Genomic DNA, 20,764 nt, shown 5'->3' with positions numbered 1-20,764 from the left:
ATACTTAAGTGATCTGTTTACTGGATAGCAGTACAATGGAATACTACATCAGTTTTAGTGCGTAAACAAGTAATTAAAATGCAAAATTATTAATGCCAGAATGCACATGAAATAGACTTGGCACTTTTACAAGATTGCAATGGTTTACGTAACCCTCTCATTGATGACACCATCTCTACTATGACTACATAATGTAACTTTCAACTAAGTATATGACTATGCATTTGTATTATGCTCACATTGTATAGAACTTTAAGTTAAGAATGACCTCCCTAACAATAATTTTACGATGGAAAACAACAAGGTAGCAACCGTTCAATAAGAGATTAATTTTGATACATCGATGGTCACTGAGCAACGGTTAACTAAGTAGGTAATTTGCAAAGACAGATTACTTACTCAATAAATCGAACAAGCAAAGTGATGTGCCCTGTTTTAAACTTGTCGATTTTCCACGTTCAGGTCCTTTAATAAATAAAAGACAAAAGGACTCGTACCTACGTGTAAACCGAGTTTGATCCGCCACTTCTCAGTACCGATGTGAAGTAATGCAACAAACTACTTACTTTGGGGTGTACAGTACACCTATTATACTTATGTGCTCTGAACCGGGTCATAATAATAAAGTCATTTCAGTCAGAAGACGACCTTCTCCAATTTACCAAAGGCAAATAACGAATTTGACCCTTAGTCTCTTACGACATCCACGGGCAAAGTGAGGGTAATCCTATTTTTCGTGCAGGATTGAAAGAAAACAAAATTCCTGTTATGTGTTACCATAGGGGTCACTTAAAAATTAGGGATTGATAGTGAAAACGGGCATAAAACTACTTGATGCTCTAACAAATGTACTCCTGTGCCCTTAATGACCCGCCATTCTTAGTAAGCTAAGTACGTATCGGTCAGCGACTTTTACATGAATTTTTACGAGTATTAAATTAGCGGAAATCAGTTTTTAAGTCCAACGTTTTTAGCAGGCTCTGCATCTAGCCCTTCCTTTCTGCGCTCTTATTTTTTTGGTGTTTTTGGTTCTCCCCAAGACGTGATGAGACTAAGCAAATACTTAATTTGCTTATGTGCTAATCCGGCACTGTCCTCTACTCTACTGACTTCACTGATAAATAATTTGTATCCAGGTGTACTGGGCGGGCCCAGTGGCCGGCGGAGTGGCGGCGGCTCTCCTCTACGTGCACGGCTTCTCGGCGCCGCCGCAGGAGACTCCGCGCTACAGGCCCGTGGCTGCCGACGAGAAAGAGGTAAACTCACTGCCGCGGTAGAGGGTAGAGTTAAATAGGGATGATGACTGGGTAATGAAATCGAAATTCTATTTAGTCCGTCAGACAGATAATTAGAAAATATTACACTCATATTTTTTAATTTTCTTTCATAATTAAATAATAACAGTGCTACATCGAGTTGAAATGGCGCGATACGTCACGCTTGAGTAGAATTTTTACTCAAAAGTGACTGAATAGAGTTGCCTCTCAAACTTTTTAAATAAACAACTTGAAAAAATCAAACTGCCTAAGGCGGGACTTGAACCCACGACCTTCCGCTTGCCGTTCGATTTTTTCAAGTTGTTTATTTAAAATAGAGTTACTTAAATTGATAGATGTAGCTATAGTTACATTTTGCAGCATTCGTTAACCGCATACAGGGTGTTTTTAATAGGTGATCAAACAAAATGGATTGCTTCTACTACTCAAATGCTACAACTTTCCGCAAGGGACTGAAGTTTAAATATTAAAAGAAATTGATAAGTTTTCCATATCAGTCATTTAGGGACAGTCATGGGGAACAACATATTTTGAGATTGTAGAAAAGGTTGTATTTCAGTAATAGAATCAACCCATTTTGTTTGATCAAGTATAAAAATTACACCCTGTATGTGTGCAACTGCAACTACAGTTTCGTTCTGCAAAGAACTAGTGTCAGTTCTTCAATGTGGTTTTTTCGCCAAACAGTTTATCCAATCTATCAGTTAAACCACTGCAGTGATTGGATAAGAGCCACTATCAATGCTTCAACAGCAGTTAACTTGCTCGCACCCGCAGGACGCTCCGGGCCTTGAACGACTTGGCCGATTAGAAAATTGACACAATATATTGTATGCACCGGCCCAAGAATAGCATGATACGATGACGTGTCAATGACTGTATGAGTTCGTATTGCAAAAATGAATAATGTTAAGGCGATAATCGCCATTTAGGATGGATTAGTTAGATGGGACGGATTAGTTCTTCCAAAATGTTACTTAGCATTTAAAATCATAGGGTTCGCGTGAATTTTTCATTTGAATTGAAATGTTCGTTGTAAAATCTTAAGTTTATAAATAAACTGTATTAATTATTAAAATGTTTTAATCAGAATCCATATAGTTTAGCCCTAAATTAGATACGGGTTTTCAATTGCTCTACTTAAGCTTATCAAAGTTTACACATAACAAGAATTTTAGATGATCGATAAGTAGGTATCTACTGACTTTATCTAACTGATTGGTTTACGGAATTAACTACGTCACAGTCTACGCCTATTAGGTTGACTGATAATTTTATTATTTTTAGGAGCTTTATCAGCTATAAGTAGTAAGATTTGCAATTTCGGTTTAAAAAATAATTTTTTCTTGCGATAATAAACTAAACTTATCGTACTTAGAATTAAATGTGTAGTAAATAGTACCTATTAATGGGATTAAATAGCAGACCGGAGGCAAATGGGGATTTGGCTTACTCATGCCCACGCTGTTCAAACGACGCTCAAACTCTATTCATACTCAAACAAAATTAGTAAAGGATGATGCAAAGTAAATGCAAATCACTAATAGTCCCGTTAACCCCTCGTAGTAAGCTAAATAAGCATGTGTTACGAGTGGGTTCACGACAATAGCACATAGTCCAGCGGCGCCAGCGAATATCGAACTTGCGTTTCTCGGATCCGACCCATTGTTGAATTGATCTAATTTATGTCTTATAAAATTCACATCTAATCCTTAAATTAAATTAGTTTGAGCGTCATTGACCTAGCTTTGATGAAACCTGATGAAAATGACACCCTATTTATAAGAGAATAATAAATAGAACGTATGGAGGGATAGTAAAGTAGTAGCCTAGTCCCTAGATAGATGCTTTATAATGCGTGCACTCTATTTGGTTCCTGTTGATTTGCAAGCGTACTGGACGCCTAGCGCCGACTGCGTGGACGGTTGAACAAAGCGTAAGAAGTATTTTATTGATAGCACTTTTACCCCATTTTGTTACAAATTTCCCCAAATACCTAATTAGGCCCCTCACCTACGGCGACTTTTTGTAGTGATGCTGTCGCGCGTAAACGTCGTAAACGAGCGAAAGCATCACTACTAACGCGCGTTAGTCGCATTTGCAACGCGCTACAGAAATTATGCCAACGCGCTACTAACGCGCTACAGCATCGCAACTGTATCGATACCTACAAACACGCGACAGAATCGCTACTGCATCGCTATAAAAAATCGTCGTGGGCCTTACATAGCTTCAAACCACAGCCCTAAAAATATTCCCAGTTTATGCCATTCGGTGTTTTGAATTTGAATTTCCCTATGTTCTTTGCATGATATTATTTTGATTAGTAAGTAGCTAAAGGAATCCCCTTTGATGATGAAGTAACACAGATTTCTTGGTAATTTGTTCATCCCAGTGTTTATTTTTCCCTATTTTACTTCTAAGGACCGAGTGGTTATTATGAAGTCATATTATTCATAACTGTTTGCGGTCAGTCGTAAATGTCAACTATTAAATATTACTCCCGTAATATTATTAAACTCGTTACAACTTCATAGTAACTTCTTGGTATTACTTTTACAATATTATTGCAAGTGCGATGATCGACCTTTACAATTATTTTTGTTTTATTTATCCCTGTATGTGTCACCTATTATGTTGTAGAGGTTTTGTTTGTAGAAATAAGTACCTACCTAAAATCTAAAACTGTTTATGTATTAAAGCAAATTAAAATAACAAGCCAACATAGGTAGTTATATTTTTGTGAATGGCTGTTACCTGTTAGTTTTTAATGATACTATTTACCTACCTACTTATAAAAGCAAGAGTTTAGGAAAATAGTATGTTACATAGGCCTCCCATATATCGGTCCGATTAAACATCCAATGAATCCTGTTTTATGACAATCTTTGTCATATAAATTAACTGACTCAAATAAAAACTAAAATAGACACAACTGTGACTGCTTGATTTAAATTAACCGACATCTTTTCTGTGGCAGCTGAAGCGACTTGACGGAGGCAAAGCAGACGATCTTGCCTGAGACGCGCCTATCTCGGTGCCGCGAGACACCCGCCCCCGGGCCCCCTCGCCGCCCCTCAGGCAACACCTCCAGGTGCACACATACTTATGAACTCACACACCAGTGGACACATTCCAAATCCAGCCCAAGTATGGAGAAACTACGCGAGCCATCGACAGCAGTCGCCGTCATCACCCTATAGACTACATCGATTGATAAATTCTGCCTCTACAATGTGACATTCGTTAACGATTCCGTTTCGAAACTACTTATACAAAACCGTGTATTCCCGAAATGTCCCGTTGACCCCCAGTCCCCACTATTTGTTGTTCCCCTCTGGCGGACATCGGGTTAAGTTTGTCGAACGAAACACAACACGCCATCTATCAACGAGTAGATTAACGAAATTTAGCATGTACAAAACAAATAACAATGAACAGTAAGTACCTACTGCCATCTACATTTTTGTACGTAACTTAGTATGGCGAGCGAATCGCATTTCGATGTTACATTGTCCACAGGCACAACACCAAATTATACACCAATCGTCAATGCAATGTGACCACGACCAGTAGAGCACTTCCACTTAAATCTTGTAGTTTTTATACCGTACCTACTTTATACTATGTAATAAAATAACTTTCTCCAATTGGCGCACTTATTAAATAAGTTTGTAATCTCTTATGAATTTGTAATAAGAATATTTTATAGATTGGGCTTCATGAATGTGTCCTTTAATGTAACCAAAATAATGTATTGCATTTTATAAACTTCGACAATGTATTGTAATGTAGCACCGACCGTAGCGCCCCAAACAAGTGTTGTACCAAGACCACATAATTATTTTATAGAACTCACCAAGTGATAGTTTAAAGTAACTAATGCTAGAACAAACATTAAAGTACATAATGATAGTATTTAAAAATACCATTCAGTACTACAAAGTAATTAAGTACACCAAAATCACACTTTCATTGCGAAACATACTAAGTATGTACATAATACTGTAGAGATTTTATACTATTGGAGATTTTATTCTTAACGATTTAATATTAAAAGTAGAATAAGTAAGAGTAATGTAAGTATATATTTTGCTATACCTACAGACAAACTTTTACTCAATTATTATAACTTTGTAGTTTTTATGGCTATTTATCTTGGCTGCACTTCTCATGTTATTCGTGTACTAGTTTTTAAATGTTTAAAATTCACAAAAGAAAACACAATTTGGTTTTCATACATATTGTAAGAAAATTTCAAAATTGATACAAATAGTGTAGATTATAAGAGTAAGGTTATTTACGAAAATACAATTATCCAAGTGCATATTTATTTAAAATAAATATTTTTAAAATATGATCTGTATTTTTAAAAAACCAAGTGTTCATTAAATTTTCTTGTATGAGTTTTGATTGGATTCATTCTGTAACTAGAGCGTTTGGTGACTAGTTAATTTATGAATGTTAAATGTGTCGTTCATAAAATGTAAGTCTATGTTAAAGCAAATAAAATATATTTTACATAAAGTTGTGTTTTTATTTCATGTTAAGTTTTCCCAAAACTCAGTAAATGCTAAAGTAACGTGCGACTGAAAGTAGTACAATATTTCTAGCCTGAATAAGGATATACACCCAGATCGAGCTAACTTGCGCACCTCGCTGGAATGCACAGAGGGTGGATGTGACATCACGGTCGCACAGTGCGCGTTCACTCGATCGGGTTATAGTTAATGTAACCTGTTCATAAAAGGCATTAGTCATATAAATGCATAAACCATATTCGATATGCTGTAGTAATTAAAGTAAGCAACACTAGTGGCGGCCGCAGCGCCCGTATCGGTAGCACTTATAACTGCGGTTAGCTTGAGGACAAACAACATCAAAGGCTAAGGTCGCGCTAACCGCATAAATCCCTTGCAAAAAGGTTCAAGGAATAGTATGTAAATGATTATTACGAATTAATTATTATTATACAAAAGATAGTTATAAAAAAATAGTAACTTCGTGAAGTTCTGAATAAAAATAAAACGATTGATTATAATGAAATCTTAATTATTTATTTTGATTCTTTGTATAATAATATACCATTAACAAGTAAACGATTGTGGAGAGTTAATAATACATAATTTACAGTTGTGATTGATGTAAGTATACAGTCGTGGTCAACTAATTAGGGACGTTATATGACTAAAACACAAGACCGTCTCTCCAGTCCCAAAAAAAAATCTTCACGAGGCTTTGTAGCTTGTGCCTATTAATAACAAGTAATTTGGCTAGTATTCTAAATATTTAAAGGCCAGAAAAGAAACTAGCTAGTTGCGATCAATATTTTTAAAATAAATAAATCATTGCCACCTACACATTTATTGACCTAGGGATGGACAACTAATTAGGGACACGTAACACTTTCACTGTAAATGTAAATAAATTGGAAATTATTTAAGTGTTTATTACATAAAAAGTTTTCATTAATAAATATAGAATACAAAACAAAATCATCAAACGTATTTTTATAACCAATATGGTTGGTTTTGTTGGTTATAACCATTTAACATCGGCGCGGCATGGATGCAATCAAATCATTACAGGTTTCTAAAGAAATATTATTCCAAATACCATTAAATGCCACGAAATGCTGATTTTTAGTGCCAGTACGTTGAGCTGCAACTTTTTCCTTCGTTTCATACCATAAGCTCTATAGGGCTTAAGTCTGAGTTGTTTTCGGGCCAATCTAGTACCGTCACTGACTGTTGCGCTAGGAATTGTTAAACAGAGTACGCGGTATGTTTTGGGTCGTTATCGTGTTGNTACTGGGACGTGTAAAAGTGCTTTTTAAGAGCCTATATAAATGACTTTTTAGTTTTTTTCATATAACTCTTAACTTTCACAATTTGTATTCGTGCTAGGGAAGAAATGCCAAACTTTTGCGTATTTTATTTAATTTATTTTATTTAAAGGAATGTTGAATCTCCCATAGGATAATAAATTAATTCATATCATTTTTTTAAACGAGCCATAGACTATGAACCATAGAGCAATGATTCTCATCGACAAAAATATCGATAGTGTCTCAGCGCCATCAGCTGTTACACAAATGTCATTACCTCGTCCCCCTCAGGAAATGGCGAAATTTTTTTGTATGGAAATAAACGCGCACTGCTACTCCTGTTATTTCTGCTCTCTGACTTTGCCCGAAGTGTACTAATTTCTAGATATATGCAAGTTATTTAACATACATTTGATCATTTTATTTTTTCTGAAGCATCAGAGCATGTTCTATGTTATTATTTCTTTTCTTTACATTATATTTAGAAACTTTTGGCTACTTTGGGTGTCACGAACTATTTGACTATTTAACGCTGACTGTACACGATGGGATTTACCACATTTTAGTACGAAACAAGAACATTAAAATGAGCTCTAGTGCCAAGTGGGATCTATTAACAATTCATATTATAATTTATATTTCGTACCTAATTAGCTCTATAATAGATTTAACTTATGCTACGTGTGTATGTTTATAAACACTCAGAAGGCACAGTCTTTTAAAATTAAACTGATTTATCATTATTTGGTAATAACTGGCTGTGCGAATAAAAGCGTGGTTGATATAAAAATCATTCACAAATTATAATACCATACGATCTATCAAAATAACAAAGACAGGAGGCTAGTTTCCAAAAAACATTTAGTCCGTCAATTATATTATCAAACAACACAATGTATTCTTATTTCTCAATCAAACAAGTAATAACGTCACACCGTTCTAAACTTTTTACCACGCAGTAACGTCACTGGCCTCTACTTATGAGCTTTGGCGTGATTTATCTCTGTCAATTTTCATTTTATGAAGCAAAAAATACGTTGGGTATTTTTTGATAAGTTAACTGACGAACTAATTCACATTAATGCTCTTTCTACCCAGGAAACCACCCCTATTGTAAAAAATTCACTGTAAAATAAAAAAAAACATATCTGTCAGTCTTCTTAACATTATATTTTAGGACTAGTTTACTCATTATGTATAAGAAGATCATGATTTTTTAAAGTGAAAAATAATTAAAAATGCTAATTATATTACACCGAGTTAATAATATTCGCTCACAAAATAGTATTTTCTAAGGCAAAAAATAAACTGCAAATAATAATTCATACAAAAGTTTCACTGACTCTTTTGAAGAAATAAATCATGACATTGCAAGCATGTTATGTAAAAATACCTATTAAAAGTATCTTTATGATTGCATCACTTTTTGGCATTATGACAACCATGCAAGCAAGTGATAATATAATGTATAATGTACTTATTGTCACAAAATAATACAATACACAGTTATAACACATTTCTTACATCTATGTATTGCTTAATATGTATTTATATATGTACACAATAACTTATATTAATCCCTATGAATATGAGAATTAATTTATCAAGTAAAATAAATCTTTAAAAATAACTACTTACTATACTATGAGTACATAATGTATATCCAATAATAAATGATCAAAAATGCATCTAACAAAATGCCGACATTTTATACGCATGTATTATGTATATCTAAAACCACTTTCTTATTCTGTACATATTCACTACTTATGTTATAATAAATTCAAATAATGTTCAATCTATAAAATATGTACGATGTAATGCAAATAAAGATTTACTAATTCCGCGTCCAAAATTCAAAATACCAATGACTATGAACATCATAGCTTGGAATAGACTGCTCTTTGAGGAACGCACATTGTCATCAAAAACTTTTCAAAACCGGTGAAAGAATTTATTTTGCGTATGTGAATTGTGAACTCAAAAATAGAGTCATGTACCATATTTTCATGAATACGGAGTTTAAGGAATTGAATAGGCACCGACACTGTGCCAGACTACTTTCACCAAAACGCTTCATATTATAAAATACGAGGTTACATACCTGTCAGATATATTTTTTAAAGTAATCTACTAAGTTGATGATTTCTAAAAACGTAACCCTCCTTCTAGCGCAGTCGGGTAAAAATAATGTAAACCACCTTGTAACAAAATTGCGCTCAATACTGTCCAATGGAAATGTATGTACTCACCCGAAAAAATACGCACTCGTCGGTGGATGTTACAAAAATGTTCTAAACGTTTGTCTCTATTGCACTATATAAACTTGAAACACTTCTGTTTGTCGTGAGGTATTCGCGTTTTGAACAGCACCGAGTCGGCTCTGTACTGCGTGGAGAGCAGAGGAGTATAACCCATCACCTGCAATTGAAATGAAACAATCGAAATTATATCTATCGAATATTATATGTACTTATAAAATTATTGCACCGATACAGAGAATGATAAAATATCTACACTAATATTATAAAGAGGAAAACTTTGTTTGTTTGTTTGTTTGGTTGTAATGAATAGGCTCAAAAACTACTGGACCGTTTTTAAAAATTCTTTCACCATTCGAAAGCGAGTAACATAGGCTAAATTTTATTTTGAAAAATAAAAAAATAGGGTTCCGTAAAATATGTAGATAATGTAGTCCACGCGCGCCAAGCCGCGGGCGGAAAGCTAGTCGTAGATAAAGAACTTCATAAATTATCCTATGTTAAATGTAGTGGTGTTTCCTTGTATTCTTTTAATTAGTGACTACGATTAAAACTTATATGATATGAATTAGATTTATTCGTAGCTTTTTGAAATTGCAAAACAAGAAACATCTAAAATAGTGTTTGTCTCATATACTTCACTTCTGTAAAATATACCTTTAAGGCACATGTCATGTAAAAAAATAATACATAATAGTGCTGGTACCTAAATCACTTTTTGCCAACACTAATAGCTCTTCAATTTGAAGAAAAAAAGACATTAACTCTGTTCAACCCGGCTAGGATGCGTCCCATGATAAAATATTATCGACTATTAAAGACGACAAATATATAGCCTATACATTTGTTTATTGGGTAAAATCGATAAAATGCCTCAATAAAAGTTTATCTTGCTGGTTTCTCAACATTGACTTTTTCTGCTATGTAAAGAATCAGCTATAAAATACTTATTTAGGTGCTAGAATAATTTAGTACATACCTGCGAGAAGAACTGTATGCACCTGTGTCGCTCGTGGAAGTGCGTCTCGTCGGCCGACAGCGTCACCGGGCAGCCCGGGCAGCGGAATGTCCAACGTGACGTCACCTGCGCACGCGACGAAATTATGATAACAGATGTTTAATATGAAAATAGTAATCAATTTTTATCACTTTGTACAGCTCTATTAATTATCAATAATAATAATAAATTGTTCCATTTATCACGTTTAGTGGTGTCAGTTAAGCCCCAGAAAGGGGAATTGAAGAGACGGGATGAATGAAAATAAAATTGAGGAACCAAATACAGCGCAAGCCTCGATGTTTGCATCTACGCACTCTCCTCTCCCATAAAATTCGGTTCATTTTCCGAAAGGCAATTAGAAACAAGAGTGGAAGGCGGGATTATTCCACTTATCAAAATCTATTCTATTCATTAAGTCAGTCATGTGACATTGCCAGCGTCTCACATGCGAGATGTAAGGATTCAAGTAGTGGCTACCAAATCCTTGCCGTTTAATTCATGAAATAAGAAGCATAGTGAAAGAATTCGACCTTAGGCACCTGCACATAGGGCGTACCTTGACGGGCGGCTTCCTGGTGATGTGCGCCACGAGGAAGTTCATGGCGATGTCCTCGCAGTTCATGTACTCGTCACGTGTCCTCAGTACACGCCACTCTCGACCTTACGCGCTTTTACATAATAGACTAAGATCTAGTGAATGCCAGACCTACGTCATTTTATAAAAGCTGAAAGTTTGTCAGCGTATTCTCCCAATATAGGTTAGAATGTTGGTGCATCATGAAGGTTGAATCATCGTGGCTTTGGCAGCTGCCCTTAAAATATTGTCTGGCAAGGAGTTGGAACTGTCAAACCTATCTGGCTGATGATAAACAACTTCTAATGCGTAACAACTTAAAATGACGTAGGTGTGGTGTTCACTAGCTCTTAGTCTATAGGGCCTTACGTACCTTGACGGGCGGCTTCCTGGTGATGTGCGCCACGAGGAAGTTCATGGCGATGTCCTCGCAGTTCATGCACTCGTCTCGTGTTCTCTCACGGCGGCCGGTAGAGCGCGCCAGTACACGCCACTCTCGACCTTACGCACCTGCACATAGGGCGTACCTTGACGGGCGGCTTCCTGGTGATGTGCGCCACGAGGAAGTTCATGGCGATGTCCTCGCAGTTCATGTACTCGTCCACGTGTTCTCTCACGGCAGCCGGTAGAGCGCGCCAGTACGCGCCACTCTCGACCTTACGCGCCTGCACATAGGGCGTACCTTGACTGGTGGCCAGCAGGTTGGAGACGCGGGGGCGCCTCCTCCTGCACTGCACAGGCTACCACCACCATCGGACGGGATTGGCCTCGTGGTCCTGGCTAATCCTGATTCCTGTCAGCCCCCCATTAAGTGGGGGCGTGTTGGGTCGGGACGAGGCGCCGACCACTATGCGGCAGAAGGAACACCCTAGGTTTTTAGTGGGTTCAAGGTCACATAACCTGTTGTCCTTTGGCGGTAGGTATGGATAGGCCATTTTCCTGGGTAAAAAAGGGAGTACCTTGACGGGCGGCTTCCTGGTGATGTGCGCCACGAGGAAGTTCATGGCGATGTCCTCGCAGTTCATGCACTCGTCACGTGTTCTCTCACGGCGGCCGGTAGAGCGCGCCAGTACAAGCCACTCTCGACCTTACTCGCCTGCACATAGGGCGTACCTTGACGGGCGGCTTCCTAGTGATGTGCGCCACGAGGAAGTTCATGGCGATGTCCTCGCAGTTCATTCACTCGTCACGTGTTCTCAGTACACGCCACTCTCGACCTTACGCACTTTTACATAATAGACTAAGAGCTAGTGAATGCCAGACTTACGTCATTTTATAAAAGCTGAGAGTTTGTCAGCGTATGCTCCCAGTATAGGTTAGAATGTTGGTGCATCATGAAGGTTGAATCATCGTGGCTTTGGCAGCTGCCCTCAAAATATTGTCTGGGCCAGACAACAGGCAAGGAGTTGGAACTGTCAAACCTATCTGACTAACTTAAAATGACGTAGGTGTGGTGTTCACTAGCTCTTAGTCTATAGGGCCTTACGTACCTTGACGGGCGGCTTCCTGGTGATGTGCGCCACGAGGAAGTTCATGGCGATGTCCTCGCAGTTCATGTATTCGTCCACGTGTTCTCTTACGGCGGCCGGTAGCGCGCGCCAGTACGCCCACAAGTAGTAGCGGTGAACGAAAGCCGCGCCCGTCAGTACCATGCTCAGCTCGCAGCTGGAAAAAGCGAAGAAGATATTAGCATATTAGCATATAGCATTCTGTAATCTGTATCTATATAAATAAAAATGAATTGATGTTCGTTAGTCTGATTAAAACTCGAGAACGGCTGGGCCGATTGAGCTGATTTTGGTGTTAAAAAATGTTTGTCGTAGTCCAGGGTAGGTCTAAACGGTGACCAAATACGTGCGCGATATTGTTTTTCTGTGACAGAATTACAGACAAAATTACACGCGGGCGGTGCCGCGGGCGGAAAGCTAGTAATAAATAAATAAATATCCTTGGACATTTTACACTGCGCTTCTAGTCCAAAACTAAGCAAAGCTTGTACTATGGGTACTAGACAACGGATATAAACATACTTAAATACTTTTTTTTTTTGTAAATACATACTTATTATACATAGAAAACACCCAGTCCAATACAAACAAATATGTTCATATGTACACAAATGTTTGTACTATGCGGGAATCGAACCCGCTACCTCCGGAATAGTAGTCCGTTTCGAACCACTACACCAAACGGCCGACATATACGAATATAGGACAGGGAAGTCGAAATACACCTGCCCACATTAGGGACAGAGATCAAAACATTTAACAATGTCGTACAAGGCCGTGGTGAATTGAACACTAAATGAAACAATGAATGAAATAACTGACAATAGTGACGGAGTTTCTTGCGCTGCTTCTCTCACCGCTGGCCCATTTATTGTCCCGAAGCAGTGGTAGGATTAATACTGGGACGTGTGAAACTGCTTTAAGCCTTTTTCAAAATTTATTTTCGAGTTTTATGAGTATTTAAACAAATTACCTGTAATTTGAATTGTAAAGGAACCCATTGTTGAAGTTGAGATCCCACGCGTGGTAGCGCCCGGGGAATCCCACGATGCGGTCGCGATGCTCACGCCACACTCTGAAAAATGCATAAGACTTATGTTAACAGAAATAATACATTGATTTTAAGGTTCAAAATTATTTATTTTCAACATCTTTAACTGTTTTTGAACCACAGACGGCAGGAAGCGGTTGTCAAGCAAGAATAGACTCTATGGCGAAGGACTCAAGGCGCGCGTCGTCGACGCACAGCACCGCCTCGCTGTCGATGAGGTGGTAGGGCAGGAAACGGTCGTTGAGCGAGAGTATGAATAGTGACTGAGTTTCTTGCGCTGCTTCTTCTCAGCACTGGCCCATTTATTGTCCCGTAGCAGTGGTAGGGTTAATACTGGGACGCAGGCGCGGATCCACCGTTGTGGGCACTGTGGGCATGCCCACAACCCTAATTTGCTTGTTTTATTGTGATCTATTGATAAGATCGATAGGCATGTATGTAAGTCCGGGCATGTAGTGATCCAACTCTCACTTTGCTCATTTTTGGCGGCTGTGCCCACAAGCTTTTTTTAAGGGGTTGGATCCGCGCCTGCTGGGACGTGTAAAAGTGGTTTTTAAAAGCTTATTTGTAAAAATAAATGAGTTTTTTACGAGTTTTAGTGGACTCTATGGCTCAGGACACAAAGCCACGCCCACCTGAAGGCGAAGACGATCTCGTCATGGCGCAGGTGCGGGTCGTCGACGCACAGCACCGCCTCGGTGTCGATGAGGTGAGGGCAGGAAGCGGTCGGCGAGCGAGAGTGGACCTTATGGCTCAGGACACACGGCCGCGCCCACCTGAAGGCGAAGACGATCTCGTCGTGGCGCAGGTGCGCGTCGTCGTCCACGCACAGCACCGCCTCGGTGTCGATGAGGTGAGGGCAGGAAGCGGTCGGCGAGCGAGAGTGGACTCTATGGCTCAGGACACAAGGCCGCGCCCACCTGAAGGCGAAGACGATCTCGTCGTGGCGCAGGTGCGCGTCGTCGTCCACGCACAGCACCGCCTCGGTGTCGATGAGGTGGTAGGGCAGGAAGCGGTTGTTGAGCGAGTTGCGAGCTGCTCGTATTACGGCCACGGGCGCGCCGCTCTCAGGCCACGAGCCGGCTAAAGGCGCTGACGGCCCGTTCCATACCACCACCACCTGGAATAAATCATTCAATTGACGTCCACAACAAACCCACCAAACAATTGACGTACTTTTTAAAACTGTCAGAACGAGACTCTCCCATAGATTTTGTATGGCAATACACTTGCTTGCGACGTCACTATTTTGTCAACTCTAGCTACTTTTTTCAGTTACAATGCAACCAAAAATTTTAATTTACAGGTAATTTAAAATTAATTAAGTTTTTAAGACCAGTATGAAGTGTATTTTTAAAGATTTCGAATTATTAGGGAATGTCTGTTGTACACAGCTGCCAACATTTATCTCAATCCCAAATTCCTATCTTTACTGGTATCAAAATTAGTTGAGGCAATAAATCAGTACAGTGAAGGGACACCATCTTAGTTGTAATATAGGTACTTTTTAGCAAAAAAAAAGTCCATACCAACAATCAGACCAAGAATTTTATTACAGCAATTATAATTCATAACACTATTGCCCATTTTCATCATCAATCCCTAATTTTTAAGTGACCCCTATGTAAACAAATTTCCTGTAATGTGCTACCATAGGGGTCACTTAAAAATTAGGGATTTATGGTGAAAACGGGCATAAATCTACTAATTCGCACCTTGTTCAAATACGGCAGTCCCCTTAGCCGCGCCAAAGCTGCAGCCAGCACCGCTTCCCTCTCATACGTCAGTATCACGATCGTGAACTGCTCCCGCGGCCGGTCGCCTCCTAACGCCTCGCTAAATTCCTTCCCCGAACCGCCCGCGCCCGCGCCGATCGGCCGAAACCCCGCCGCAGAGCCCAGGAACTTGGCCTCTGACGTCACAGACGGGTCCCAGGGCAGCTGAGGGTATAACGCGAATGGCTCGCCCCAGTCGTTCCAGAGTTCATAACTGTAATTAAAAAAAAAACTATACAGGGTGTTAGGTAAATGGGTATATGAGCCGAAACTAGCCCATGTTAACATGGGCATATAAATGGTATGGTGAGGTCAGAAAATTGATATCTTAAATTTAATTATTTTAATTTTCACACAAATCGGATTTTATAAAATTTATTTTGTATGAAAATTAAAAAAAATTAAATGATGATATCAATTTTCTGACTTCACCATACCATTTATATGCTCATGTTAACATGGGCTAGTGTCGGCTCATATACCTATTTACCTAACACCCTGTATATTCTACTTCTGCACTCAAAAAAATATAAATTATCTTTACATATCACAACTGCGCGATAAGACTGAGCCAGGACTTTTTGGCGGGAATGTGAAGCGTCATGTTAGCGGTTTTGTTTTACTTTCTAAAACTCGTGTTTAGACGACTATAATAATATAAAATATTAATAAAATAATGATGGATTATTAACCATTAAATGTTCGTTAATGTGCATGAGTGTGGGCAAGTGAAACAAAACAGAGCAGCGTGATTCTTCGGATTCTCTCAAGTCGTCTCACTGGAAACTTGAAAATGGCACAAATCAAGTCGGCCTCAACGTGTATTGCCATCATCAAAAAAGAAGTAGACTCAGCGAAAAACAAAAGAAGACACATACCCGTGTAGTAGTCCCATCGAATAATTTCGCCGGTACGCTGGACTTGAATAAGGCGCCTCTAGCGGCCCCAAAGTCTCTTCAGGTTCAGTGTCTACAGCCGGTGGCTCCAATTTAGGGGGATAATAAGACTCGTTGAACCCTGGCACCCCCACTGTCGGCATTGCTGGTCGGGCCGGGATATTCAATCTAGTCCGTATCGCCGCCAACAAGGAATCTACGCTGGCCTGAACCGAACTCAGGTATCTTTCCCAAAGCACTCGTCCTTGCCTTCTAAAAGTCAACAAATCAGCGTCCGACATAGCGCGCAGCAGAAAGTGTAGTTCAGTGAAGCGGGCCTTCGGTAGTGAGATCACAGCCCGTTTCCAATCCAAGACTTCGTCGAAGGGCAATCTGATTCTGTCGCCGCCCATGATCACTGGTATAGCACCCGACCTCAAGGCCTCGTACAACCTTGCTTGCAATAGAGCTGTCGTGGTGTAGATTCGATCAGCTGGCGCGAGTATCAGTACAAAAGTAGAGTCCCGCAACACAGCACGTCTCGAACGGTCGGTGCCACACAGAGCCCAATCTCCAATCGGCAACATAGCACGCTTCTCGACCGGAGGATCGCACTCGAATTGTAAGTAAAACGTGTCCGGTGACGTCACCGTTTTCTGCAGAAATTCTATCAACTTCTTATCTTGATCCTTGTCCGGACCCTTAGCTGGTGGCTGTGAACCCTGAAAACTGTATTTAGCTAATGAAATCACATCAAATTCTGTAATATCTACATAATAGCTTCTCGAACGCAATCAAGATAGATTAAATTGCTATTTAAAAATACCTAAGCAAGTATTTTCTTCTGGCTGGAGAAATCGGAGCGCAGTCAGCCCATACATCGCCGCCTGGAGGGCCGAGCGCGGGTGGCGTCACGATATCAAACCCTGATCTGAACTGATCGTGCGTGAAGGTAGACTGGGCTATTATCGCTCTCCCAGTTGACACGCCGCGAAATGCATCTCCAGACCCCACTGATAATTCGCGTCTCGCCAAATTTATCAGAACGTGGTTGCGACCATCTCCTCCCCAGAATGGCAAGCTTTTCAGAGCAGTCTCATTCAACAACAGTTTGTATCCCTCTGTCGTAGATCTGCAAGATATTTAGAATTAAGATTGCTCCCAGAGTTAAAAAATCATAAAGGTGTAAGTTGGAAGACTATGGCTGACTTCAAACGCCCTCGAAAAGTGGTTAAGCTGATAGTGACAATGCCGCTGAGATCTGTGATTGTCGTCTGCCGTCGACTCCCAACTCACTTCTCACAAATCAAGAAATACTTACGAGGGGCTTTTCTCAAACGGAAAAGCTTCTCCCACAAGGACTAAATAGATACACGCTTCGTTAGGATCCCGAGTCAAATGAGTATTATATCCCAACGTCTGTCGTAATGTAGTTTTGAGGAATCCATCTACTTCTGCGCCGGCCAAAGGCGCGTGGACGTCAGGGTCGTATAGATAGACGGGGAACCCTGAGGTTAAGGAGCATCTGGAATGGTCAAAGCAGGAGAACATTCGGCAGTGTACTTCTGAGGAGGGGTTTAGCGGGGAGAGGATGGGGGGAGGTCTGGATGGGAGTATTTGTATGGGCGGAGCGAGTTCCGGGGAGTCTCTGCGGATGGCCTCTAGTTGGGCGAGGCGGGCCTGGTCTGCTGAGACACGGAGGCGCTGCAGTTCAGCGGCCGCGCGCGCGTGCTCCGCTTTAGCGCTGTCGGCTTTCGCGCTTGCCGCCGCCGCCTCTTTTTGCAGGCGGGCGCGTCTCGCTTCAAGTTCCCGCAACTCCGTCGATACAGAAGCCTAAAAATTGGGCTCACTGATAACTATAGATGTTTTGAAACGTCGACGATGTTAATGAAGGAGTGCAAGTTACTGAAATAACCTTCGCAATATGATATAAGTATAAAATGTATAAAAAGGTAGTTTCATGCATAGCAGGTTAAAAGCTAACATGTAACAGTGGGGAGAGCTATCAGTATCTGCATCTACAGCCGATATGAATACCTCAATGTGACCACGACCATTCTGCTCAGCAGTGGCGGATTTACCAGCAGGGTGAGTAGGCTGCAGCCTAGGTCGGCAGATTTAGTTCATAATTATTTTTTACATACACAAAGTAGGTACGTATTTCGGATACAAATATATCAATGTTTGCCAATAAGATCTAACAACACCTACGGGCAGCAAATCTGTAAATCCGCCACTGCTGCTAAGAGTGAAACAACAAGAAGAAAAGCTAAAATAATGATACAAGTATTATCAAATACCTTGATTCTAAGCATCTCTTCAATTCTAATCCTCAGGTCAGCCACATTCATCGTAGACAGGTCCCCGAGAGCCTCGAGTGTATGACGCATTGGGTTTGTTCCAAATGATCCCAGCGTTGATTCATACTGTAAATACATAACATAGACAAATATTAATCCATTTTACTAATAACTAGTAAAAATGTTTCAAAATTCTGATCATCTGATATTCTTCTTATTGCTGTCCATTGGAAGTAGAGTAGTTGCTATCAGTAGATTAGATTTTTCTTATAACATCTCTGTTCATGGTAAAATATATTAAGGATTCTTAAATTTTTTACTAAAGAATGGCAATAAAAATGACAATTTTTATTATTTTTCAAACAATGAAGTCCCTTTAAATTATATATTTAGTATTGCCAAATAAATATTTTGGTATATTTTAATAAAAGAAAGTGGATAAAGGTATAAGTTTAAAGCCTACGTTTTAAATACAATTTATTTTATTCATACATTTTCTTTAGCCTATACACTATACATTGTGAAAGTGATAAGGCAGATCAGATGAAAAGTACCATACTTTTCAGTTTTCATCCTTTAACTTATCAATAATTTTACACCGCAAGCAGATTTTCCGCGCAGTAATACTCACCTTAGATAAATAGTAATGTGTAACAAGAGGCACAACAAACAATATAACAGAAACCAACAATATTACTCGGGATAATTTGAGATGACCAAGCCATTTACAAAAACGCTCGTAAAAATACATCGTGTAGTTAATTGATTTTTTTTTATATAATTACTGTATATATAGCGTAATTCAAATATAGCTTTGTAAAGGCATTTATTATGTTTTTAATTTAAATAAATACATGTTGTTTTTTTTCGCTGGAACAAGCAATCGTAAATTCGTAAATAAAAAATTGACAAGACAACACAAGACAAGACTGACTGAATGAATGAATGACAAATTGACAATGTCAATGTCATGTTTTTCTTAATGCTTGCGTGTAGGATGTGGCTTCATGCCGTTTGCACATAAAAAATATTTCTACACCAAAGATACTGTAATTAATTTTTATCTGTGAGGGAGGGCTCTATTACGTGCTCTGTGGGAGGGCCCTAGGCAAGTGGCACTTTTTGATCGCCAATCGCCAACGGAAATCGAAATTGGTTGAGTTGATGGCTTCTCAAATCTCGTTGCGCTTCCCTTTAAATCTACATATAAAAAACTGAGCGAAAGTATTTCGAAATTACAACTGTCACGTTCACGTTTAGCCACTTGTCTAGGTAGGGGACTCGACTTATTGTTCAAGGTCATTCTGCCCGCCCGGTTGTCCATGGGCACTAGAGATGAGACGTATTTACTAGAACAGGTCCACACACTAGGTATTTTACAGTACTAAGTGGCACCTATTCCAATTTTTAAAATACTTGATCCACTTAGTATTTTTTAAATTACACGATTTCCGACCCTACCATCAAAGTAATAGAGGTTATTATTGCATAATACGTAGTCGTGTATTACACGCACCGCGTATTTCTCGCTAAGTATTTTTTAAATTACACGATTTCCGACCCTACCATCAAAGTAATAGAGGTTATTATTGCATAATCCGTAGTCGTGTATTACGTGCACCGCGTATTTCTCGCTAAGCTTATGTGCGAACGTAGAGATTCACTCCGTCTCTGTCTGACAAACAAATTTGAGCGCAGGCAGGTGTGAGATAGGAATAGGTGTTTGATGTATTACGTAATTTAAACTCTATTTGTACACAGGTAAGGTTTTGAATATTTTAATTTTTGTTCTCTCTCATCCAGCTCACTCCTTGTTGACTAGCCGGTAAAAAACCAGTTTTTATTCTTCCGACAGGTTTGTTTTGGTTTGTTGTCACGCGTCCGTGATAATTGCATAATTTGTATTGAAATAGTAATTTGATAATTAGATTAAATTGGAATAGTTTTCGAGTGTTGATTAGATAGAATTTAACTCCTGTTTCTGAGAAGTTACCCGCTAAAATACCGGTGGTGACAAAAGTTCCCAGAAATTTTTGGTAGTAGATGACCCATGGGGAGTTTTGTCACCAAGATTTTTTGTCTGTGTTTCTTTGTCAATTTGGGCGTGTTCCTTTACATGTATGGAGATTTGCTATTTTTGACATCAACGTTGATAAATTTAGCGATATCTGTGATATTTCTTTAATCTGTAAGCGTTTTGTGAGCGATGTGAAAAAATGTTGAAATGGAACACTCTCAGTTTGACATGAGCCGTCACACGTCCGATTTTTGAAGTGTTTATTTTTTATAGAAGAAACATTCTATTCTACAAGTTAT

General features: G+C 39.2%; 2 protein-coding genes across 2 annotated transcripts in view; one reads left to right on the top strand and one right to left on the bottom strand.

Annotated features, from left to right (window-relative positions):
• Positions 1-5,578, top strand: part of Prip (aquaporin prip) — a 36,401-nt gene extending 30,823 nt beyond the window's left edge. The window contains exons 6-7 of the mRNA XM_028303674.1: positions 1,137-1,256; positions 4,258-5,578. Of these exons, the coding sequence (XP_028159475.1) occupies positions 1,137-1,256; positions 4,258-4,299 (162 nt within the window). The 3' untranslated portion in view covers positions 4,300-5,578. The remainder of the gene's footprint in view (positions 1-1,136; positions 1,257-4,257) is intronic.
• Positions 5,579-7,634: 2,056 nt separating this feature from the next.
• On the bottom strand, positions 7,635-19,345 carry botv (exostosin like glycosyltransferase 3). The gene is made up of 11 exons (XM_028303685.1): positions 19,080-19,345; positions 18,449-18,574; positions 17,470-17,981; positions 16,975-17,280; positions 16,152-16,877; positions 15,214-15,487; positions 14,419-14,618; positions 13,421-13,522; positions 12,430-12,604; positions 10,345-10,449; positions 7,635-9,525 (listed from the first exon to the last, which is right to left on the bottom strand). The coding sequence occupies exons 1-11, from the start codon at positions 19,197-19,199 to the stop codon at positions 9,421-9,423; spliced, it is 2,751 nt and encodes a 916-aa protein (XP_028159486.1). The 5' UTR covers positions 19,200-19,345; the 3' UTR covers positions 7,635-9,420.
• Between the last annotated feature and the right edge of the window lie 1,419 nt (positions 19,346-20,764).

Source organism: Ostrinia furnacalis, unplaced genomic scaffold (genome assembly GCF_004193835.3).
Source record: "Ostrinia furnacalis isolate ACB-3 unplaced genomic scaffold, ASM419383v2 OfSCF1268, whole genome shotgun sequence".
Taxonomy (NCBI): domain Eukaryota; kingdom Metazoa; phylum Arthropoda; class Insecta; order Lepidoptera; family Crambidae; genus Ostrinia; species Ostrinia furnacalis.
Note: the sequence above shows the minus strand (reverse complement) of the source record. Positions and strands in the feature narration are given on the sequence as shown.

Excerpts from the sequence above, each read along its gene's own strand:
- botv (XM_028303685.1), bottom strand. The coding sequence starts at position 19,199 with ATGTATTTTTACGAGCGTTTTTGTAAATGGCTTGGTCATCTCAAATTA. Across the intron at positions 15,488-16,151 it reads TCGATGGGACTACTACACGG|TTATGAACTCTGGAACGACT; the intron begins GTATGTGTCTTC and ends TTTTAATTACAG. Across the intron at positions 14,619-15,213 it reads GACTGCCGTATTTGAACAAG|GTGGTGGTGGTATGGAACGG; the intron begins GTGCGAATTAGT and ends GATTTATTCCAG.